General features: G+C 44.1%; 1 protein-coding gene across 6 annotated transcripts in view; it reads right to left on the bottom strand.

Moving 5' to 3' along the window:
• Nucleotides 1-25,648, bottom strand: part of agrn (agrin) — a 240,347-nt gene that overhangs the window by 94,002 nt on the left and 120,697 nt on the right. For all 6 annotated transcript variants that reach the window (XM_070968416.1, XM_070968417.1, XM_070968419.1 and 3 more), the window contains one exon: nt 7,990-8,205. In XM_070968416.1, coding sequence (XP_070824517.1) covers nt 7,990-8,205 — 216 coding nt within the window. The remainder of the gene's footprint in view (nt 1-7,989; nt 8,206-25,648) is intronic.

Raw genomic sequence — 25,648 nt, 5'->3', positions numbered from 1 at the left:
CCAAGCCAATACAGAGACAAACAGATATTCTTTAGAAATCTGACTCCTGACAGTTGTCGCCATTCTTGTTCCACAGAAATAAAATAAAATATCCACTATTGTCTGCTGAGCTGGTAGTTATCCTCATATTTTCAACAGCGCTCTGCTTTTATTTTCACTCCTTTCCATCTCTCCCAAAGTATACGCAGGGAAAATAACAAATAACAATGTATTATTCAGGAGAAACCAAATGCATAAATACATTAAAAAAGTCTCAGAACACAACCCCTTGTCTGGTATTAAGCAGGTGTGTGTGTGTGTGCGCGCGTGTGGATGTGCTCGCATGTGTGCAGATAATCGGTGTTTTGCCTGCAGGTTTCAGAGAGGTGAGCGCTGGTGAGAGAGAGAGATGAAGAAGACAGGATTCGTCTTACAAGTATCAGTGGTCACAGACGAGTGGAACAGAGCAAAGATGGATAGAGGATTCCAGCAAAGCCCATTATCATCTCTGTGTGTGTGTGCACGTGTGCGTGTGTGTGTGTGTGTGTGTGTGTGTGCGTGTGTGTGTGTGTGTGTGTGTGTGTGTGTGTGTGTGGTGAAGGAGGATAACAAGAATGCATATTTTTCAATCTATCTGTTTGCAAAATGCCCAAAGTGTGTGTATATTTCACTAAGTATGCCTCTTTCTGTGTGCGTGCGTGTGTGCGCGTGTACATCCATAGGAGTATAAATACAGTGTAAGTGTGCACACACACTTAGACACACACACAGTCAGGCTGTCAGGTTCTGCATGTTATGGTTATGAATACCAAGCAAGAGTCAATGCCCCAGGGAAATGAAATCACGAAAACCGAGTTATTTACGATGACCTCCCGCCCTGCGTGTGTGTGTGTGTGAGCGTATGTGTGCACAAATGTGTTCAGCAATTGCCTCGGAGAAATTTGATTACTCTCTGTTTATGTGTGTGTGCATGCACGTTACTACTGATGAGAGCAGCAGAAAAGCATGGAAGGAGATTTTGTCTTAAAATCTTATAGAGAAGTCAGGGAGTGCGAAAGAACGAGAGGAAGCGAAGGACGGAGAGAAGGAGGGAAGAGCGGTGAGAGCGAGTTATTTTTGGCTGGTCTAACTGCGAGCAAATGAGGGAGAGGTGAAATGAGAAAGACATGAAGAAGAATAGACTGAAAAGAAACAGGGGGGAAGAGGGGAAACAGAGGCTGGAAATGAGGGATGGAGAAGAAGAAGAAGAAGAAAAAGAAGAAGCAAGGGAGGAAAGGGGATGAGAGAAACTTGAGGGATAAAACCAGGGAGGGAGATAATGGGAAAGAGAAAACTGGAGAAGGATTGGAGAGGAATGGAAGGAGGAAAGAATGGAGAAAAAACAGCAAAGAGGAGAAAAGGATGTGCAGAGGCAGAGATGAATAATGGTCAGTTAGGCTGAGCAGAACACTGTTATCTGCTCTGGCAAAGCCAAAAGTCATCTCCACCATCTACAGCTATTACCACCGCTCCATTGTCACCGGGGGCAACCGGGCGTGCCACCAGGGTAACAAAAGAGATCGGCAGAGCATGAGCAACAAGAGAAGAAGAGGAAAGGGAAGAAGAGGAAGTGGAAGGGTAAGGGGGTCTGTAAGGGAGGAATAAAGCAGGCCAGCTTTCATCCCCCGACTCTCCAGCTCTGCTCCACAAAGAGGCTTTTGCTTGCAGGAGATTTCCTGAAACCTTCCTCCCAGCCAGCTTTGGGTCCTACGAGGGGATAAATCAGGGCTTTACCCGGCCCAGCCCAGACACCTTAACAACCAGCCAGACCAGCAACAGACAAAAGACAAAAAGTACAGCTGGGGTAACAAGCTGAGGCCAGAGACGGTTTTACCTCCTCCGGGGAAAAGCCTTCTCAACAATAGTTGAGAAAGGAAAAAGCTTTGATAAACAACAGGATAAAGTGTAACATTTCAGTGGGCTACCAAATTATTCTCAAATTGATTTTTCTGCTGACTTACATAACCCCAAAACAGCATTGGTAAACGAGAGCAGAGAGGGAGCACACGTGTGACACCTCACACAGATTGGTGGAAAGTTAAAGCCAACACAAACTGCCCTCGTAAGGTGTCAGTGATTCATCATTGATTATTTTCACACACATCATGTCAAATAACAACATGCAGATCACAGTATCACTGACTTCTGTATATCTGCAAGTATATCCAAACAGAGTCAAGATCAGGACTCACAAATAAGGACTAATGCGCCTCAGCGAATAGGAGCGAATGTAACTGTTGCTATGATGACGTTCACTTTACCACCAGAGTCTGCATCTCGTCTATCACATGTGAGGTTTAGACTGCTAAACCTGGGCAAACGTCTGGCAAAGGTCACAGTTTTAGGGAAACACTGAAAATCTTGTGCATCAAGGCAGGGCTGGCTTTTCAACACCACAGTGTTTCCCAACATTAACCAAGTGCTTTCAAACCAAGCATAAAAATATTAGTCATGCTTCCGTTGCCAAGAGTGGATATTGCAAGGAAGGTAGTCAACATTTTGCAGATATTTTCTTTGTAAATATTTCCTCATTAAGTTGATAGAAAATGTAATCTTTCCGGGATTATGGTTGCTACGATACGTATTTGCAAATGCAAATGATTTGTTTGTGAGACAGGTTCGCTCCTTTCAAGTAATAAATACAGACAATGAATGCAACTGCATCAAATCGCTGAAAAGCTGTGACATGTCCAACGCAGATTCTAACCGCACCGCATACTTTCCGTTTAAGATGGAGGGGTTCTCATCCTCCTCGCGTTGGTCTGACTGAATGCAGTATGTTAGAGCAGACAGAGCAGCAGGTGTGGGGTACTGATGCCTTTCTCCTTTTACTGTGAGGACACAAGAGTGTGTCGGTGCTGGAGAGATAAAGCCCTCTCTAAAGCACAGAGAGAGAGAGTGGAGTGGACTGATAGAGTAGGAGGCAGCGGGCCGTGCTTATGGCCAACTCTCAAGAACACACACACACACACACACACACACACACACACACACACACACACACACACACACACACACACACACACACACACACAAAATCAATCTCCATTGATCACTCTCTCGAACCCCAGTCACCTCGCTCACACACACTCACACCACTTCTTTGCATTACTTGTTGAAGTCCTTGAAGAAGAAAAAGAAAAAAGTTTAAAAAAAGAAAAAAAAAAAAGAATGAAAACTCCATGTTCCAGTAGAGTGGCCACACAAGATGAGTTCTGCAGCACTTCTGTGGCTCTCTCTGGGAAAGGGAGTGTATTTACCACTCTGCTCCAAGTTCAATATTAGGAGAGCCAACATGGTGCACGGTCCCCAGCTGATTGTAGCATGTGCATGCTCATAGACACGCGAAGAGGCACACACGTACACACAGTTGCTCAAATATCTCTTGTCTCTCTGAAGCAGAAAATGCTTCTGCTACTCTTTTTCTATCTCTTCCTCTCTCTCTCTCTCTCTCTCTCTCTCTCTCTCTCTATGCCTCTGGCCGTTTTTTCTTCTTCTTGCCGTGTGTTGTTATCAGGCACTCCTGCTGGGCCAATTCAAACGCGGCTTCTCCTTTTAATTTCCACAATATCAGAGGCCATTATCTGCTCACCGCCTGCCTGTTTGACCGCCAGAAATGTGACCCCGCCCATCCTAAATCATCCATCTAGAACAAAGGAAAGATAATGAAGAAGCCAGCGTGGAGCTGGTCTGAGCCATTAAGGGCCGGGTTATGTGAATATTAGAGGGGAGCGCTGGGGGCAACTAAGTGCCCACGCCTCAACAACCTGTGGGTCGTTTCTTTCTGCCTCACGCAGGGACTTACACTGTTACCTTGGCACTTAATTGTAATAGCCAGTTCAGTGTTATGAGTCAGGTGCTAAATGAATGTGGTCAAATAAGATTTTTCCATTGTTACATCAAACTGAGCTAAACCGAAATGTGCCGTCAGAAGAGGGGGGATATATATTGGCATGTTTCAGCAGGGGAGGACTGGGAACACAGCGAACAAGCCACTTCATTTGGAGTTTCAACTTGAAGTGGGAGTAACCAATATGGTGTTGAAAATCCCTCATTGCACAGGAAAATCGTGTGATACAAAGTTGCACCAGGAAGTTGGTCTTTAACCTGTGCTGATGGTTTGTGGCCTCATTATGCTGTTTATCTTCCATTTGTCTTCCAAATAAATCAGGCTGACTCAGGACCTGTTTAAAGCCCGTCTGATAACCTCAAACTTCATACGATTTACTTGGTGAATACAACAGTATTGGAACAATGGCCAAAACTATACAAATAAGAGCCACGGTGTATGAAACTGGAATTGCCATTAACACGAGCTGCTGAATGACCACAGAATAATGGGACATTACATAACTATGCAAGCAAGTGCCCACTGTGGCCACAAGTGATGATTACAGGATAATGGTGAATGCAAAGATGCAGCGTACACGTACCAGTAGCACAAGCAGAAAAAGGTGTTAAAGTCAACAAACAGACTCTGATTTCAGTTACAGAGCAAAAATGCACTAAAGTTTGGCTAAACATTACACACCATAAGCTACTGGTCATATTAGACAGCTGCTGGTTGATAGTCCCCTTCTGTTCACAAAACATACCCCGAGCCTCAGACTTGTGTGAAATGCTAACAGCATGCTCCATATAACTCCAGTCCCTTTAAAACGGGGATAAACTGTGAGAAAAAAAACTTCTTTTGTGGCTGCACTCCTGAGTACCAGATAAGACTCCCGAGTTGATTTGAATTGGACATGACGGCTTCTCAGAACGGTAGCCAATTCACTTACCCCAATGAAAACCCGCCATTCAAATCGAATGAGTCAAACGAGGCTTCGCACAAAAGCACCAATCCAGCCGCCCACACTATTCTTAAAGTTAAAAGCTCTCTCATTCGCTCAGCTCTCTCTCCTCTCACGCTGTCTCCCACTCTTCCTCCTTCCCATCTTTGCCTCTCTCTTCCCCTATCAGCCCTGACAACTCCATAATCTAAGGCAGAGTGACCTGTCCAGACCCTCTGTACTGGCAGAATTTATTGGAGGACCTGTCAGTCGGCTTCCCCTGACTTCCTAAGGCCTTCTCTCTCTTTCGCATGCACACATCTGGCTGACATGCATGTATACCATCCTGCACTCTGGTACCTCTACCTACAGAACCTGTGTGAACAGATGAGGCACAAATGCAAATATCCTTTAAATCACACAAACACATAAAAGTCTTGAGTATACAACTTGGCTGAACCATTCATCTAACTATAAACTACTTCCTTTGGTCATGTGACCTTCCAATTACTGTCTATTGACAACTGACTATTGTCTGCGGGGAAAAAAAAAACAAAAAACGATAGCAGAATTAACAGGAAAAGTTTTCTGCTCTGCAAAAATATTCATCTGTTGCTTAAAAAGTCCAGACATAATAGCTAGATTTCCATATCAGGGCAGATCCACCAGTCAGAAGAATGTCTGTAACCTTTGCAAATACAGTTCTAAAACCAGCCAAGCGTGCTCTCTCAAAGTGTGAATTACACTTTGCACCTTTTCCACTGATGGTGCCATTTATGGTAAAAAGGTAATCAAAAGGTAATCAAAGGAAAGACACCTTTAAACTTCTTACAGTGCAGGTACATAAAGTAGTGCACAGCCATGGACAGCATGTGCTGTTTGCTGATGTATTTTAAATATACTATACACAATAAAGCATCCAGAGCAGAGCACAGCTGGCTGCAAGTTACAATCCAAAGAGCTCTTATTGTGTGAGAAGGAGTTGGATTCAAAAAGCTGGCATAAAAATTGCCTCACCATGAGCATCAATTATATTGGCCCCAATTGAAAATGCAGGCAACAGTGTTACAGATGTGACGCGATAAGAGCAAAAGTTGTGCTGGTGAGCATGCAGTTGTTATCAGCAATACTATCATTAGCATTGCCGTTATTATTATTTTTTTGACTTTATTTTTTTCCAGTCACAGTCTGCTGCTGTCGCCAGTCGTAATTATGGTGCCTTTGATGGGCTTAACCCTCCACAAACCATCATTAACGCACTCACACTGCGCTCTCTTCCTAGATTTAATCTGCTCCTGTAGTCTGTTCACCCATTCACTCACGCAATCACTCTCTCACTTGCTCTCGCACCCCCCTCATTCTTTAAATGTTTCATAGCTCCTCCCTCTCCAGATGCTTCTCCTCCACTGTACTCTCTGTTCCTCCTGTCTTCTCTCTGCCCTTTACATCTCTTTATTTCCTCACTGCTGGTGGTGAGCAGTCACCAAGCTTGTTATTAGTGCCAGGTCCAAGCTGGCACTGTAATCAGACCCCTGGAATTAGCGGTGGGATCACACTGGCAGGCAGACACGACACTGACAAAACACTAGAGTTATTATTGAGGCTGCTGCAACGTTGCAGCTTTGGCAGGAATCTGCTGCTCCCCTCAGAGCTCTAGATCTTTATGGGCTTTGCTAAAGAGAAGCAATGAGAGGTGCAGCAGGAGTCGAGGCATCCACCAGTAGCTAACGGATACACACTGGATGGCTACCAATGGGAACACTGCGTGGCACACTTTTTCTTTGTGAGGGTGCAGGTGGCGCTTAAGCACTGGGAGTGTAGCCATATTGGAAAGACAATGGATTGGACACAATGGGGATGTGTTTTAGTATTGGGGGATAAAGATAGGAAGGCAAAGCTTGTTCTATTAGGACAGAGTGTAATAGAAATACATTTACTTGACAATAACAAGCAATTTAGCGTCACTCAGAGACTTTCAGCTTTGTGTTTTGCTGATTTTGTCCCAAAGATCAAAACATCCCAAGTCCTGTGTCTGTTATTTCATCGGCAACCTCCGCATTCACCATGCTTTAAGCACTTTATTCACCTATACTTCACGGCTTCTGAGTTCAACTCTCACTGAGGTTTAATGGTGTCAGTCTCTGTTCAGATTGCTTTCTGAAACACTGTAGATTCAGTGGACTTCTGGGATCGATCTTTTCTGGATCAAAGGCACCAATTTGATCTCTGAAAATGTTCAGACCCTGTACATACTAATGGTAACGCTTCAAAAAACATGCGCAAACATAAAAAATTCTGGAAATGCTAGAAATCTTTGAAGAATGATATCAATCTGTCTGTTTGTAGTACGGTGAACTCAAAAATAGATTAGAGGCAGTGCCAACTATATTGTCTTCAAATTCACAACTTTTATTCTTTTAAACTATGTCCAGACAAAGTATCTAAAAGTCAAAATTGACTTCATTTTCTTTCATTCTCAACAACTAATCAAATCTCATGTTCATACATAAAATATTGGTGCACTGCTGTGGTCCTGCTTGATTGATTGAGTTTAACTGACACCTGTGTTTGTACTTTCAGACATCAGCCTTATTTTACCGTTTACTGATAATTTTCTGCATATTGGGGCTATGTTAAATTACTGCTGATGAACACCAAAATTTCACATTCAAAGCTTCTCACAGTCGAAACAGCAGACACTTTTATTTTGAAGAAGTATAGGAAATGCTTTTGTCACAGAATTAGTAGAGCTTCATTAGCGGCGCAATTCTTCAATAAACACAGGTCTAATCAATCTAATCATATGGAGATATTTTGCATTACTTTGTCAGCGGATTAGTTTGAAACATTGCAGGGAAGAATAATACAAACACAAACAGCTGCAGTGAGCTGAACAGGGCTGCAGGCGACAGGCTCTCACTGTGGTTTGTGACTAGCACACCTCCTTGAAGGGAAACAACTTCACCATCCTGTTCTGGGAAAACCACTCAAACAGTGCCAGCACCGCTCAACTGCTTGCAGCTGTTCACAGCATGGCCCTGCACAACTACGGAAAAGCCCTATTAGCTACTTTGCACTGAAATTATTTTCCTTTTTCAGACTCAAAATGAGATTGGGTGAGTCGTTGAAATGGATATCTCCTGCCAGTATCTGTAAGAGGGGCCGCTCGGTCGGTTGGTAGGCAGGTGATGGTACTTACAGCAGGGTCCCTTGCGCAGCACCTTGATGCGTCGCTGTGTGTTGCACTGGGCTTTCTCCAGCTCGCACTCGTTAGAGTATGTGGACGAATCCGAGCCGCAAACAGGCGCCACCAAGGACGGACAGTCCACTCTCTTGCAAACACACTCGGCCTTGGCCGGGTCAGTCGGGTCACGCTCACAGACGGCGCCGAAGCCACACAGCATCCCCCTGCAGCCTGCCAGACAGGAAGAAACAAAGGAGGAGGATTAGGATTCATTGAACATCTGATTAGAATACTGCTTTCTGTCACAATATCAAGGTCAGATAGAAAAGCTCAAAGTTCACTGACCACAATGCAAAGTTCTATTTAACACTGTTGCATTTATCATACACGAGCTGATATTGCTTCCCTTCCTCTGAGAGAAGTTTTCATGAGTGAATGCAAAGAAAGTTTATGGTTTAACACCAGACAGGCACGTCTGAGCAGACTCATCTCGATATGCGTCAGCCATTGGGTTTTTGTGCGGAACTCTACATAGTTCAGCAACACAAATGCATCAGGGATTAAATGTGATCCTGGCGTAAAGCAAACAGATGCTCTCAATTCATTCAGGGAGAATCTGTCCACCCATGCAGAGCAAGCACAGTTTGTTGCTGGGCCTGCTGAGCCTATTGTGGAATTTGGAAAAGCTTCAATGTTGCAAAAGTCAATGAAAAAGTCAGCAGCAACATTAAAATCAATCTACAGGCAGCAGGCTTGTGGACAGTTCGTTTTCATCCTCTGAAGAGGCTTTGAAACATCAATGATTCGCCATCCAGGAAAACACGGAAGGACGGCAACATGAAGACAAACCAAGGTTAGCCAAACACTTCAAGGCTACACAAGTCAAGCAACAACAAGCCTTGAGACTTTGATCCTAAACTTCCCACTGATTCCTCAGCTTTGATCAAGCGCGAACCAGCAAACTGTAAACTTTGTCGGAGGCTGCTGAAAGTGCAAAGCAGACAGTGCCTACCCATGTGCGTGTGCTTTTGTTGTGTATACACAACATCAACTTAGAAAGTAATTGACCCGTGTTGTGACAGCTACAGCTGCTGTGGCTCTGCACCCACTTTGAGGGCTGTTTGGCAGCCAGCTGGCGTGACGTCCTTGCCTCAGCACTGGGGGGCATTAAAAGAGATGCCAAGCTCTCACAGGTAGCCAACCTGATAGTAAGTCAATGGACGAAAGCACAAAAAAGTCAACTCTAAAAAAGTCCTCTTGGTTAGAGGGGTGAACAACCAGTGTCACTGCTGAGGATATACATGTCACACACTCACACACGTGTACACACACACACAGCTTTTTCTTATCACTGGCTCCCAGGCCAGGACTAAACACAAGGCGGCACGACCACTTGGACTCGCTGGCAGATGGCTTTCGCGGTACTTGATAGACAGACAGTCTGACAGACATGCACACACACACACACACACACACACACCCACACACCCACGCAGACACACACAAACTCTTTGAGTGCAGCATAGACAACTGGTCCAGCATCTGCCCAAGGCATCTCATTCTGTCTCTCTCCTCAATCCGAAGCACAGTGTGTGTGTGTGTGTGTGTGTGTGTGTGTGTGTGTGTGTGTGTGTGTGTGTGTGTGTGTGTGTGTGTGTGTGTGGAGCGACAGGCGAGGAGGCTGTTTTTGACTTGCCCACTGTTCCCTGTGGGAGAGCACCTGACAGCTACCTGAGCTCACTCTCTTTTGTACCGGGGGAAAAAGAAGTGTGTGTATGGGCAAAGCTCTCCACGAATGCATCTGTATTCCTGACAGCGTGTGTGTGTCTGAGAGGTGTAGGCATTAGGTGTCATACACACACACACACACACACACACACACACACACACACACACACACACACACACACACACACACACACAGCCAGGTGCTAGCACGCCTTGTCATGACTGGCCCACCGCTCTGCCATCGCTTCTCACCGCACGCTGTGTGTGTGTTTCTGTGTGTTTGTGCATGTGAGTGTCAGCGAGTGGCTCAGAAGCGAAGCCAAGCGAGCAGAGTGACAAGAGGTGAAATTCAATCGAACTGTGTCAGATGTATACAAGAGAGCGGGAGGGTGTCTGATAGTATGACGGTGAAAAAAACCCCAAGAGACCGAGGCTGCGGGTGATCTCTCTATGTTTTAAATGTAGCATCTGTGGTTCTAACAATATAGCAACACCAGCATGTTCCAGTATAAAGCAAATACTATTAATGCTGTCATTAAAATGCCAAAAAATACAGACTGTAAACACTGACAGTGAACACGCCACCTGGAGAGGAAAAATCATGAATGCCAGCAGTGGTTTGTAACCGGATCTCCTCTGCAATGTTTTCCTATAAGAAAATCTCACTCTAGCCTCGAGCTTAGCTGACTGACAAAAGACTGACACCAGAGCTGAGGGTTCTGTCAAAGTGACGGTATCAAGTGTGAGCTCTGGACTGAGTGTACAAACCGCATACTTATGTACTGGGAGTTCTTCCGCGCGAGAAGTCCTGCTGGCACTTGCGAAAAGGTACATTTGACACTTTTGGTTTGTTTAAAACAGAAAGAAAACCTTGATGGTTAATAGGCACAGCGTTATCTACCATGGCTGAAAACAATAGTACAAAAAAAAAACTGTCAACAATAAATTCAAAAACAGCGCTGGCCCTGACTTGGGTTTGACGGACAGGTGGTCTCTGGGAGTGCAGAAACAATAATAAAAACAGGGAGGATCCTGCGGACATGTCCTGGAGACAGATCGGTATTACTTTACAAAGACAACAACGGTGATAAAATGCAATCTTCAGGAAGCCGGTGCGAAGCTTTTCCCACAGGTGTGGCTTTGTGTGTCCTACAACTGCATAAAATAAACAAGCGCACGTATTCATTCGTTCTTACATCATGTCTGGAAGAGTCACAGCAGGACATTCTGGCCTTTTGTCTTGTTGACATGGTTTGAGTAAAATTAGTTGTTCTTTAATTTGGTGGGATTCAGTGTTAAGAGAGATGGCCTGTTGATTTTAGAAAGGAAGCGGTTTGGCAGCATAGTCGCTGCGGTCGATGAAAGATCCTAAAAACCTCTGACTCAGGACCTTTTCCTGTTAATCACTTTGCCTCTTTGATGTATTAAACCATGACTGAGATGTCCAAACACAGTAGCTGATTAATTTGAATGAAAAGTACTAAAAAATTTTCCATTCGCATCAGTGCGTTTCTCTGGCTGGCACCTGGCAAACAGAGATGAATAACAGAAAAATCATGGAGGCTATTCAGTGTGCAGCACTTCATAAGATGGTAACTGAGTGCATGTCAGCCCTAATGGTTCCACTTTAAATGTACGTAACTCTCAGATTATGTGCTTCTTAGTTTTACAGCCGTTCCTTTTCCAATAAACAGTCCAGCCAAATGTTTTTCTCTGTCCCAGGGCGTCGCATGTCCTGTAAGTGCTGCCATAACACCAAGATCCAGCAATGTCCCTCAGGACTTGCTTTACCCCCATTGGTTGATGGGTAGCAAGTAAGTGTTCCACATTCTTAACAATTCCAATGAACCAGTAAAGATCAGGGATTTTCCAATTTAAAGGTCCAGCATTGAGACAATGACTTCAAGTTTGTTTGTCTTTCTCACAGTTGTTGCTATGACAGCTGTCTGAATATTGTATAGTAAATATGTTAAGAGAGTTCAAGTCACTTTGCTCTGTGGTCGTCACATCACCGTCAGATGACTTTATCCATGATGCTAAGCAATAAAAAACATTTCAGCATGGCTACACATAACCTCAACACGAAAGCTTTACCCTCATCTATTATAATTAAAATACCAGAATTCCATGGTCTGTTAACAGATGACGGATGTGCTTATAATGAAAACAACTGGGACTAATAGGCATGACCTTTTAATGCTTTTTCTCTCCATTGATTATTGAAAGTAGTGCAAATTTTAAATGTATAACATGTGAACAACAGAATCGACTCTGCTGGAGTCTCCAAGCAAGAAAGAAGCATCTCTCTGAGCTGAGACGTCAGCAGGTAGAGTGGTTGACTGCACTGCTCTGGTATTGTGCTCATTATTGACAGCTGCTGTGCAACATAAGGAAAGTTAACACTACATCTTATGGTTTGGTTTTCTTGATATTGTAAAACTGTAGAAATACAGTCCGACTTGTCAAACACACTTAAGAACTGTTTAGAAAAACAGTTCTTAAGTGAACTCAACTGCTTTTGTACACAGAACTGGGCAAGCACAATTAAAATTAAGTAATTTCCCGCATGAATGTAAGCTTTGCAATTCTTTGTGCAAATGTCTTTTTGAGAGCAATGAGGGTGTGTATGTGTGTGTGCATGCCTGCCGGTCCATGTAAGTGTGTAAGGTAATCTCCTGCCCTGCAGCGTTAAAAGCTTCATTTCCATGCTGGGTTTTTTTTTCTATTGGAGGCTGAGGAAGAAAATCCCATTGGAGAGAAAAGACAGCATGTCCAGTTTGCGCTTGTCAAGGCAAACGTCTTGTCCAGGTAACATTTCATCCCATGTTTGGACGGCTCATCCATTAAATATGACACAGCGCTGAGGCCTTAAGCATGCTCTCACTGCGCCAGTGTTGTGAAAGAGAAGGGGTCGCGCTGTTGTGATTAAAGCCGCGGTGACAAAAATGTCATGGTGTACTTATGAGTTGAAAAAAGTCTGGCATAGTTCTCTGTTGACAATTTTCCACTGATTCTATTGCCAGTTCTGATGCTTCAGGATTGAGTTCAGGACAACGATGATGCACATTTCAGTTTATTTCTTTGACGGATCAAAGTACGTCACTGTGCAGAAGAATACATTATTTTTTTTAACCATTCCACAACAACAACAACAGGGCATGGTGGAGCCTTATGCTTTCAAATTCAATCCCAGTTTTAAATTAGTCTTCGATTCCAGGCGTGGTGGATGGAGGATACACATTTCACCATATCATCTGCAACAATTTATGCAAGTTGCATGCTTGGATTCAGACAGATTCAGACAGACATGGGTTCAATAAATATGCCCCAAAACCAGTAATTCCTATTGCTTTGAGATGGTTTCTACTCTATGAAGAAAATGTCCCCACAGTCTGTATTTTTGGCGAAATGCTCTATCAGTTTCACTGTTTTCCTGCCTTGTTGCATTTACCTCAAACAAAGTGAAAAGGAGAGAAATGGACTGTCGAGGCAAGCATGAACGCGTTCAGACCCAATAAGGCTTGACAGAATCGCCTTGACAAACTCAAAATGGCTACTTTGGGGAAGGAACACTATTCTCTGCAGGGTGGGGGTGGGGGGCGTAATACCTGTCACGTTTTTGAATTATTTAGGGTTTGCTTTAGCTGGAGAGGAAAGGAGATGAGAAGTGGGAAGGGAAGGAAGGAAGGGAAGGAAACGTATGCATGAATAATTAACAGTGTGAACTTTACAAGGGCGACAAGAATAGTGTCTGAATTTTCCGGGACAGTCGAGGCAGTGACGCACGAACAGCAAACGTGTCGAATAACCCGTTCAGGTCAAGCGATCAGATTAAATCAGCAAACGGTGGCTTCTGCATTGACTAATGACCTACAGACTGTCAGGAAATCAGGAAACGGAAGTTGATGGAGGGAGATACAGCTCAGTGCCATCGAAGCGACATGGCATTAATGTTGAATGAGTCTAAATTCATTACGCTCTAGCACTCCTGGGGGACATCTTCCACTTACTTCCCAATAAAAGGAGCCTTTCTTTTCAGCTGACGCTAAGTAATACAGATGCGCTCCTCGGTCGCCTGGCTTTTAACACACCTCTCCTCTCTCTGTCTCTCTCCTTCTCTCTGTAAGAGGCCTTTAGCCTCTCTGTCAGTGTGGCTGCACCAGAAGACCTTCTTGGTGAGGGGACAGGTTGCTATGGAAACAGCCAGTGATGCAATAGGCACAGAGCGGCTTGCCTCATCAGGTTGGGAATGGAAACTTTCCGTCATGCACACAGGTGGTTTGTTTACATATATGTATAGGCCTACACACACACACACACACACACACACACACACACACACACACACACACACACACACACACACACACACACACGAGCAGCATCTGTGTGAATCCACTCGCCCCGTTTCAAACTCCTCGCAGTACTTTTTTAAACGAATGTTCAGTTTTCATTTGCTGTGATTGTGCAGTTCTCTTCATCGCTGCTAAATGCTTTGGGGTGAGAATCTAATTTTATAAATCTAATTCTCTCACAGAGGCTGTGTGCAGCACTGAGGCTATAGGTGTGCTGTGTAGGTGTGGAGAGCGGCGATGGATCGGTGCAGCATTGATTAGCAGTTGCAGAGAAGTTCCCTTCTTCGCCTGACGATATGATTATTTACAGCAGAGTCCAGAAGTGATGGACTAAGCCATTCCAAAAAAAATAAAAGAAGAAAGAAACGCAACGGTGGGCAGCAGTTATACCTGGTAAAATATCTGAAGGGAAAAAGGAAACCTACACGGCTTCTATCGATCTCTGGTTAGTGGTCCTCAGGGGACCAATGCAGTCAATTATTGATCGCGCTGCAATCATACAACGCCCAGCATGAAATAAAGAAAACATCTGCTCACAAAGCAACACCCCACCTCACACGCTCGATATGAGAAGATCGCTTCTTTAAACCGGTTAAATGAAAAGCAGAAGGGTGAAGGAGGGAAAGAATGGAGACTCTTTCAAAGGATTTTCACAAGAAAACAACTTTTCTCTTGTCCTGCTTTTTCTACCTCGCTGTTCTTATCAGGGCAACAGCAGAATGAACAAATTGACGAAAACAAACTGCAGAGTGCTATTAGTTTATTTTCTCTGTGCCTTTAGCTGCGGCTCCCTGCTTGAAGATGGAGGGTTTTGAGTGTGTGAGTATGTCTTTGTGAGTGTGTGTACGCTGGTACAGTATTTTCTCATTCCCTCACATAAAGGGGGCAATCAATTTCTCTCTCCTCTTGCTTGCTGAATGTAACACACACACTCGTACAGCTCAGCGCCTGGGCTCTGACCTGGCTAACACGCAGGATGAACTTATTTAACAAACGGCAGCTTCTCTTCGCCGCTCACAGCCCAGACTCCATGGCTTTCCAGAGAATGAGAGATAAAGTTGGAAACAGAGAGAGTCAAGATGAGGAGATGGGTGGTGGGAGGGAGGAGAGGGGAAAAATGCAAGGAGAGCTTTTATCAGAGAATGAAAAAGAGGTGAGGGGAGGTTAAAACGAAATATGAGAGTGCAGAAGGAAAATACCTCCAACTCAAATCCCTCCCAGTTTCCACACATGTGCCACGTTCAATCCAGCAAGTCAAAGAAATCCTCACCAGCTGCAAATACTCTGGAGGCTGTGGTATAATTGGTGCAGAAACAATTTCCTCTAGGTTCTTATGAACAAAAGAAAAAAGAAAGCTCCAAATGTGCACCCACTGTGTGTCTGTCTCCAACTGGTTTGAAAAACAGCATAATTAGTTGTGTTCATTGTCCTTATTTACATCTCTGTATCAAAATCAATAAGCCATACTTTAAATATATGGTAGCTCAGCTTGTTAGAGGAGATCTGCTTCCTTGAAACTAATCCATCAGCCTTCAGATCCTCATATTCTCCCTGCAGACTCAGTCACCTCAGCTACTACTGTTGCTACTGCTCTGAGATTTTGCCATTGCTATTCCTAGTCTCCCTTGGCTATGGTTACTTTTTTTAATTTTAATGAAGTCCCACTGGCATTACGTGTAAATAAAAGACAAAACATACAAAAGCTACAGTGAGCACACACACAAACGTCTACTCGGCAGGTTGATGTTTTGGAGCTATGCTGTGAGCATGCCAGCAGTTTTACACCCACAAACAGTTGAGGTGAAGAGTTAAAGCTGTTACATTTAGAGTCCGTCCTCCGGAGGAGGACAACAGTATCGAGTGCCCCAAAACAACATGTCTGCATAGTGAGGATGTCGGGGCAGTTGGATGGCTCAACAAAACATCAGACTTTAACGTGGAAGACTGCTGCTCTGGCCAAAATGGTTATTTTTTTTAAAGAATGACCGCAACCATTCCTTAATCACATGTTTCATCACTATAACCATTGAACCCAAACCACAATCTTTCCCTAAACCTAACAAAGTCATTTTTGTGCTTACACCAAACCAAAGCTCAACTATCACATCATTATGTCGTCCTGCCAATCAGGGAATCGGATCAGAAAACACTTCTGTGTGTCCTTCATGGTTAGCAGCGTCACCTCACAGCCAGAAGGCCCTGGGCTCTGGCTTTTCTGTGTGGACTTTTTGTGAGTTTCCTGGGGCTGCTCTGGTTTCCCCCACATTAAAAACATGTCAGTGTTTGCCCTTGCCTAAAGCACTGGCTTGGAACTGGAGTTGGTCCCTTGGCGGTGCACAGTGGCTGCCCAATGCATCCTAATACTTAGCACAGGTTAATTGCAGAGAATGAATTTCCCTATGGAAAACTTGGGTTTGATTTGGAGAACTTGTTGGTGTTGACCTTAGATCCCTTACTTATTTTTTAGGCTAAATGCTTAATATTCTGTAATTCATGAACATCAATTCTTTACCATGTCACCTTTGGGTAGTGTGGCACTTATTTTAGTGTGAAGTTGATTGATCCTAATTAATCAGGATAAATGTTGTAATTAATTAAGTATCTTTCCTCAAAGCCAACCAGTATCCATTCCTCACCGCTCGCCTACTTCCATCAACTTTGTAGACATCAGCACCAACTTTACATTTTAGCTCTTATTTCATTTTTTGGCTTTCAAAGCACAGAGCAAATGCATTATTTGCACTGAGGTGGGTGTGAGAAGTAATTCCAAACCCTGCAGCAGTTTTCCCTTTTGTTCACTTTGTTTGACCATATGAGAGCACAATGATTGCCAAAGCAATTAGACTGAGACCTTGTTGAAAGAGGTTTCAAAATATGTTTCAAACCAGCCCCAGAGCAGTATATGTTGTGGAGGCATGATCGGCCTGCCATCCAACCTTAATCTGGAGGGTGTTTATGATGAGATATGCACTCTGTGATTTATTGGTAATCTGTTGACCCTTGTTAATTTAGCCAGGAAGACGGCATTCTCCGACACCAAAATCAATAAAGGCCTCAATAGGTTTATGATTAGTTATGGATGCTTCACTTTAAATTCCGCAGAGCAATAAACAGCACCTAGCTGCTTATCATGCAGACCAGGCAAATACAATGTGGGTATTGGAGTATCTTGACATTCATCACCATCTCCGTACACAAACTGCCAGTCGCCACATCGTCCAAAATGATCAGTCTCCTCCACCCTTTTCACTTTCACTCACGCTATCTTTTAGGTCTCAGAGTACAGCAGGTGCTGAATCTTCATAAATCAGGCCTGAAATATGACAGCTCCTTGACAGCTTAGAACATCTGCCTAATCACGCTTGTTATGGGAGAAAAATACATGAAGGGTATATGAGGGAAAACACTTGGTTATTCGTCTTGATCAGGCAGGGACAAGAGCTGGGAAAGCAAACAGGGAGGAAAGTAGACACTAAGACGGCGTGGGAATGAAAGTCTGAAGCCGATCGACACACACAACTGAAGTGCTCATCGATCGAGTCATACTCGCTAAAAGACCTAAATCAGGACCGATGACGTGTTAGTGCTTTGCTGTAACACATAGAGTTTATGCCATCTGCTGATTACACTGAGATATCTCACAGATGACACCATAACAGGTTGACACCAGAAAACGTGTCCAAAATTAGAAAGATTTTATCATCTTGGGAGCGTGAATGCACTTTCTAAAATTTCTAACAATGTGTGCATTAGATATGCCTTGATGTAATAGTAGTATGACTCATCTTCTGAGAATAGCGATGAATATTCACAATAAATTCAATAAAAAAGGCAATTAGTTACCCGACGGGCAGACGAAAAGTCACTAGAAACAGTTAAACGAATTTAGCTGGAACTATGACAACCAAATTCCATGGTTAAGTGGTGCAAAAAGGAGCAAAAAGTTGATCATTTATTCATCAAGACGATAGGTGTTCACAAGGAACGGCGCCTCATCATGAACTGAAATAGTCCTGCCTTCTTCCATTAGTTAACATACACAGGGCATAGAACCACCAACCCCACCCCTACTAGCTTTGCTCAACCCAAGTACTTAACAGGAAATGCAACCCGGCACCCCATCAGTAGTAGCGCTTTGCTTTTCTTGATGACTCGCAGGGGAAACGGAACCAAGCTGTGTGTTGACATGAACAAACTTTGGAGCTTCACAGCGTTCCTGTCCTTCCAGTTCTCTCTCTGAGCTTCCCTCCACCCAATCGTATCAATAATGGAGGCACTGGTGACAGAGCCCTATTCTGTCACCTCACATCTCCTCCGCAAACTCAGCGGCAGACAGCCAGAGATGCTCCTCGAGAACACATTACTGCTGGTGTGCAATATACATGAAGAAAACCAGCATGGCTGCCAGCGCGCTCCTCAATTCAATTATTCAGTTAAGCCAGTATTATGAGGAGAGGAGCCCTCTTTTGTTCACGTCTCAGAGCTCGTTGTCGGAGCTTACCGTCACCTCCCCGAGACCTGTGATGGACTCTTTACACAAAGACTTGGTTTTCATATTAAACACACACACATGCATTTTTATGCTTGTTAATTGCAAGTAGGCACTGTGTGGGAGTGTGAGGGACGATTCACTGCCTCACAAAGAAGGACGTCCACACAGACATGCAGAAAATGAATGCAAAGACACGCACATGCTGAGGCATACATACAATTGTGCACGCAGACACACGAAGGCTAACGTCATCTCAGCTTGCACACGCACTCTCTTTCACTCTATCTCTCATCACCATCATCAAATGTTTCATCAACGCTGCATTTTCTCGAACTTCATGCATTAAAAACGAGTGTGCCGCGTGTGAGGAGGAGGAGTAGCAGAGGGTAAAACTCGACTCTCTGTTACTGTTACCACAGCATGGGGTTTCAGACACATTTTCTCTGCTTCATTTCCACAACACACCACTCCAGTTTCCTCGAGAAAACAGAGAAAACTGGGCAAAAATGCCGACTTTGCACAGAGCCAGTCTGTGTCACCTCTTATCCAAAACCCAAATACTATGAGAGAGATAGCAGCCTGTCCCAGAGGTCATCGGACAAAAATAGGCTAGGGTTAGCAAGTTTTTAACGATTTGAATGATCAGATTGTCTGGAAGTTGTTTTCACTCAGGATGGCCTGCTACAATAGCAAAATCGTAGATTTGGCATTTTACATACAATTAAAAACCGAAATAAAGCCTCACGCTGCAGAGGAGTTCTGATTCGTGGCTTCACATTGTGTCATTATGTGAGGCTGCCTCAGACCTACTTCCTCACAGCAGACACTTCGTAACAGGTCTGACTGAGTTGTAGATTAAAGCAGAACTGTCCAGATTCTTCCTCATGCAGACAGCCAGCTCTATCTGGGCCATCCTAACCATCATGACTGAATCTACAGCTCTTCACTCCCAACAATCCAGACATTGTAAGTGGCTGTAAGCAAAGCCGATTGGATAAACCCGATTTAAGCGCAGTGGCTTAGTTTGCTCTCCATGTGTCAATCAAAATTTTAGAATATCTTTAGGGAACTACGCTTGAACTACAAATCAATATTTGACACAAAGGTCCTGTATCTCAAGGATTTTCCGTTTATTTTTGGACCTGGAGCATAAGATTTAAGTCCAGTGCCAATGAGGTAGTTTGCTCTTTATGCAGTGAAGCAGAGAGTAAAAGTTTTTACTTTCCAGTCACAGACCAAGTTTTCTTCTAGTCAATGGCTGTTTGTAACTGGCAATAATGTTGAACCTTATTTGGGGTTTTTCTAAATCATCCTCTGCCTATTAAGCTGCATTTGTTGCACCATGCCTCCTCTTTAGCGACAGTAACTTATTGGGTTGTTTGCTGAAACTCAGCACATGTTTCATCTGGCAGACTCAAGGAAGTAAAGACAGACTGGTAAATATTCTGCGGTATATATGTCCCTCAACAACCCAAAGGGCTTTCAACAACATATTTCATGCAAATGTGGTGGGTTCAAAGGTGAGTAATGTGCTAGAAAAGCAACACAATTTGCTCTGCTCTCTATAAGCTTTGGGCTTATGACCACATTTGATGTGAGACACAACTTCTTCTGCAGTCTCGTGTTCGGGGGAATGATGGAATTTGAAAATGATATTCATGTCAGCTTTCAGATGGTAAATTCTACCTGCAGGCCTGATTACTTCATTTCACTGAATTTCCCCAACACCTGCACTGGTAATAAGTAGGAAATTATGTTTTTAATTTCAAATGAACAAAAATCAACCGTTTTAAGCATCAAGTCATTTTGTGCTCACAGTTCCATAAAATGCAGCAAATGCACACAACACAATGGCAGGATTTTTCTCTCATATTAGACATTGCAGAGTTATTTTTCCTGCAAAATATGAGCTCAAATTGCTTGCGGAGTGCCACTTGAAGGGTTTGGTATTTGATGGTTTGAAAATGTGACCATTTCAAGTCACCTCTTTGAATCGTCAAATCATTCTGCCAGTTCCTCCCATATGATCAGAATTCAATCTCACTGGTCGCTCCTGCCAGAGTGGGCTCAAGCCACCGGCAGTTTCCTTAAAGTAAAGAACAGGAGAGGAGACTGGACCTCCATGCTGGCTCCCTCTGTGGAGAGGAGAGGGTGCTCTGTTTTTTCCTGGATTTCTGGAGGGATCCCAAGTCAGTGGCAGATGGCAGCAGGATGAGACTCAGAGACAACCTGGGGAGAGCTTGGAAGGCGAGCCAGGAAGCGGCAGCGCCCAAGTGCTGAGCTGGTCTGCACTGGATAAAAGGGAGACGGCCTCCTCCATATGCTCCTCATCACTATGCCTAATCACAACGAGGTGCCAAACTGCCCATAGACTCACTGCCATTGTCACCGAAGGGAATTGAGGATAGTTGAAGAAGAAATGACCAATTTTGCATACAAAAGCGTGTTGAATTGTGTTTAAAGTAGGAAAAGGAGCCAAGTAGCGTGCTGCCAGTCGGTATTAGTGTCACCATATGGGGAGAGTGAAAATACACGGGGGATCCTGCTTTAGGTCTCTATTTAAAAGGGAATTTGAGATCCAAGAGGTAAAGGGCATTATCTCCCCCTAAATCCTATAGATTGATATTGATGTGGCCGGCTGAAAAGCTCCTGCAGGAAATATTGAGTGCAGAGCTTCTCCCCACCATGAGGAATTGATGAAAGTGGCTCCTCCAGTAAGAAGCCAGGACCGGCTGAGCTGGGTGCCCCAGTTTTACACACTTCCATACTGAGCCCCATGGGCTTCCTAGCTGTTGATGGGGGTACCTCCCCCCTCTAGTTGCTCTCCCGCCCAGACAAAGCACTGCATCATTCCCCCGCTCCTCCTCCCTTTCCATCTCCTCCCCTTCCCATCTCTCTGATCAATAAATCTGACCTGTCGATCGATACGGCCACATATCACTTCATTTTCTTTTTCTCCTTCCTCCCTCTTTCACTGGCGTCCCCCCCAGCCAACCGGAGAGAAAATAAAAAAGGCGGGGGGGGGGTGGATGTCATTGTAAAAAGTGACCTCCTCTCTCTCTCTGCCTCCTCCATGGTTTACTTGCTACTTGTGCAACAGTCCAAAGAGAGAGTAAGGAGGCAAATGGAGCCTATTAGGAGGCGCCTGTATTTCAGAACAACATGGCGCATTTTAAACCCTGTCACCATCACTGTCCCACTTGCACACACACGCTCACAAACACACCCTCTCACACACTTCTCTGCACTTTTATCAGAGCCTCTCTCTCTTAATGGTCCTGAAAGGTGAATGCAGCATATGATTGTGTTGGTGTGTTGTTGTTGTGGTGCCTCGAAGGCCACAAGCTCACAAAATATACACACGCACTCCACTCGGTGTGGATGGGTAAATGATAGAGAGGGAAAAAGTGCCTGACGAAGATTCAAATTTATAGGGAGGTCCACGCACCGCAGGTTTTAGGGTTAGTATTATAGCACCACGGGCCCCCACCAGCCGCCACTGTGGAATTAATTGCCGGTGACGCGAAAGTAGCACAAAAAGTGCCACGCTTTTGCGCTTTTCATTACCGTGTCGGCAGTCTTTCTGTGTGGCTTTGTAATATTTTCTCAGGCAGAGGGAGGCAGGGAGCTGAGGGAAAGGAAAAAACAGGAGGAGGAGGGTGGAGGATAAGTAATATGGAGCTGACTGGAAGAGTGTTTAGCTCCTCTCTGTTCATTTGTCTTCATTTCCTCTCTTTGGAACGCTTAGCCCATCGTGACCCACACTGCTGTGGCTCCTCTATATAACAGCTGTGCGCGCGAACACACAAGTGGCTGAACCGACACGCACGCACACACACACTTGCAAGCTTTACACGTACAGTATGCAGATTCCTGCATATGCATTAACACTCACAATCAGAGCCAGGCAGCATCAACATACTGTGTGATCCAGTATGCCTGTTTATGTATACCAGTAAAATGGAGTGTGAGGCAACACGCGCACATACATACACACACAGGCACGCATCTCATCTCATCTCATCTCTTATGGCTTTCAACCACGCTTTTGGTTCCAAAGTCTGACAGAATGGTCACAACCATACCTAACTTGCCCCTAAAAGGAAGTGGCAGTTTTAAAATAAAATGATCAGTGATGAAATAATGCGAGCTCACTATATTTAGATTGCACATTTGCAAGGTATTATATTTAGGAACAGGATCTGCTCTGTCATTTCTCACTCGTGTCAGATAAGAGCTAAGAGCTCTCTGATGTGGAGATGCAGCAGATCAGTTTGAGATTTTAGTTATTCAGAATTCCATTATGGGGATTTATAGGTTTCTGTCAAAGCCTGATCTCAAATGTTTACAGTATACTGTGACTTCTGAGTTCTGCTGCAGAGCTGAAAAACCTTGTTCAACACTATGTTGAGTGGCATGCTCTATTTGAAGAGGGGGAGGATTATTGTTTAAATCTATTATTGTTTAAATCTATTATGTTCACTCTGCTGTTCATTAACGATACATCTCATTCACCAAGAAGATTCTACACAAAGGATACATTTTTCCGTAACATCGAAAGTTGGTTGTCAACAGTGCCAACTAGGCCAAACAAGATGTTTGACGCCAGTGCAATTTGGTTGCCCGGGGCAACTGTTACTGCCGAGCCATGTGCACATTCACATTGTTCCTTCCCCACGTTCCCCCATGTCTTTGAATGTGACTTGGCATGCCTGTGGTTGCACTTATCAAATTACGCCACATTCCCCTCCCAATATGCTGCATATTTCCTCCATAATAAGACATGTGTTTCAGCATCCCGCCCCTACCTGCACGCACATAAACATCCATTCAGTAAGAGCAGACGACTGGGAGGGTTGCACACTGCTATATATTGAGGCTGATCCAACAAGACGGATTTGTTTCTCTAGAGGTGGAGGGGTGTTTCGGGTATCAAGGCATATGTGGCAATTATAAATTAGCTCTTAGAGTTAAAGTCAAGGTAGGGGTGTGTGCGTGTGCGGGAGTGGAAAAGAAGGAAAATGATGAGGAAGGACACAGGGGAAAAAAAGGTGAGGAGGAATCTCCAATCTGTGCCCGTCACCTGGTCTCCATGACACCAAACTCCTGTTTTGTCTATTTAGACCCTTGCTGCATAGTCCAATGCAGGCCTCTTTACTAAGCTCTAAATATGCACACCCAGACATACACACATCAGAAAAACAGAAACGCATTGGAAAAGGCTTCATCGCGTTCACACCTCCAGTCGTGTACTGTAAGGGCAGATGGAGCACTGGATGCACTGCTCTTTAATGAAGCTCTCTCTGAGGTGTCGAAACACTGGACAGTGGGAGAGACTTCGCCTAATGATATCATTAAAGACACAGTGGCATTGGATGTGCGTGTGTGTGTGTGTGTGTGTGTGTGTGTGTGTGTGTGTGTGTGTGTGTGTGTGTGTGTGTGTGTGTGTGTATGTGGTGGCTGTCTGGTTCACTTCTGCCAATAGTAATGCAATAAGATCACTGTCTGGTCTTTAAAAGCCCGGTGAGGCATGTATACCTTTATATTGATTGATGCTTTTTGTGTTAGTTGGTCCCTCCTCTGGGACCTCGGGGGCCCAGCTGAGCGATTGGACAGCAGCCCTGCAGCTGGTAGGGATCCAATGCGGTTCAAGGACATTTCAGTCGAGCAGATGTTTGCTGAGGTGCTGGGGCTGCTGGTGGCGGCGTAAGAAAGCCTCTGTGAACCTCATAAAGCATTAGCCCATGTATTTGTATGAACACATTTATCTAATATAAGTGGACCTAATACAATCAAGGAGATAAATCTAAAAGGTCTGAGAGGTGCTCTGCAGCCATACTGCTAAATCTGCACTGTACAAGGTTAACTCTCAATCAGCGTGTCAGTGATGTGATAAGTACATGAGAGTTTATTTCTCCCTGTTAGGAAAGTACAGCCTGCAGCACTTCAGCGGGGCAGACGCTGAAGGGCTCTCAGCTGTGATGTGAACATGTGTCACCTGTCTTAAAAAAGGAGGGTTTCTATTTCCAGTATATCACACATGACTGGACATGTGAAACAAACAAAAACAAAGATTAACTGCACTGCAAAAAGGCTTGTTGTGGCTGGCACTATCAGCGGTGACATACACTGCACGAGCTTCAACTCTGAGATACATAATGCGCCTCACGGCTAAAAGCAACACCAATCATGATTAACAACACGGTGTTATATGAAGTGAAAAACCAATAAAGATAAGTCAGCGCGACTGAATTTAATGTTCTTTGCATAGCTGAAACAATTGATGAATCCATTTGTTGACTGACAGAAAATGAATCAGCAATAATTTCGATGAGGAATTAATTGTTGAAGTTAGTTTTCAGGCCAAAAAAATTCACAGGTTCTTACTTTTAAAACATGAATATTATCTGTTTTTCTTAGTCTCCTGTGATAGTACACTGAATAATTGATGTTTTGGACACTTGGTTTTTTGACATTCTACACGCTGAGTGATAATAAAAAGACACCTTAGTTGCAGCTCTAATTTCAGCTGCTGCAGAGTATTCAGCTGTCAAAAGAAATGCACCTGCAGCACTTTGGGCTCAGCGTTATGTCTGCTTACTTATACACCGTCGGCAAGTATACATTTTGATTTTTGTGAATCTTATATTTATTCTTACTAAATCTCTGGAGTCGTGACACAGAAGTTCAACTACACTGTTAGATTGGAGACTACTTTTCACCCGGCAGTTTTCTGCATGCAAAATGTGCGTTTCTGCATAAAATACGAAAATATAAAGCCAAGCATTTTCTGTCTGACAGCATTTGTTCAGTGGAGCCTGAGGGAAGCCTTACAGATCACTAACACCAATAATTGGTGGTGTTCAGGCAGAATTCAACACCCGTGAGAATATTTACCCATTGTTGGATGATTAACTGGTACCAGCACTCACATCAAGCTACATGAGTGGCATTTTAGCAAATACATAAAGAAGCATTCATGCACAGGTATCTGTGCCTCTGTATGATTATGTGTCTGCATCGTCACCACAGATCTGGTAGTACGATTCTCCTTTTCTATGACGTCCATGAACACAAATACCTCCAATTTGTCTCCAAC

This window comes from Chaetodon trifascialis, chromosome 8 (genome assembly GCF_039877785.1).
Source record: "Chaetodon trifascialis isolate fChaTrf1 chromosome 8, fChaTrf1.hap1, whole genome shotgun sequence".
NCBI lineage: Eukaryota > Metazoa > Chordata > Actinopteri > Chaetodontiformes > Chaetodontidae > Chaetodon > Chaetodon trifascialis.
Note: the sequence above shows the minus strand (reverse complement) of the source record. Positions and strands in the feature narration are given on the sequence as shown.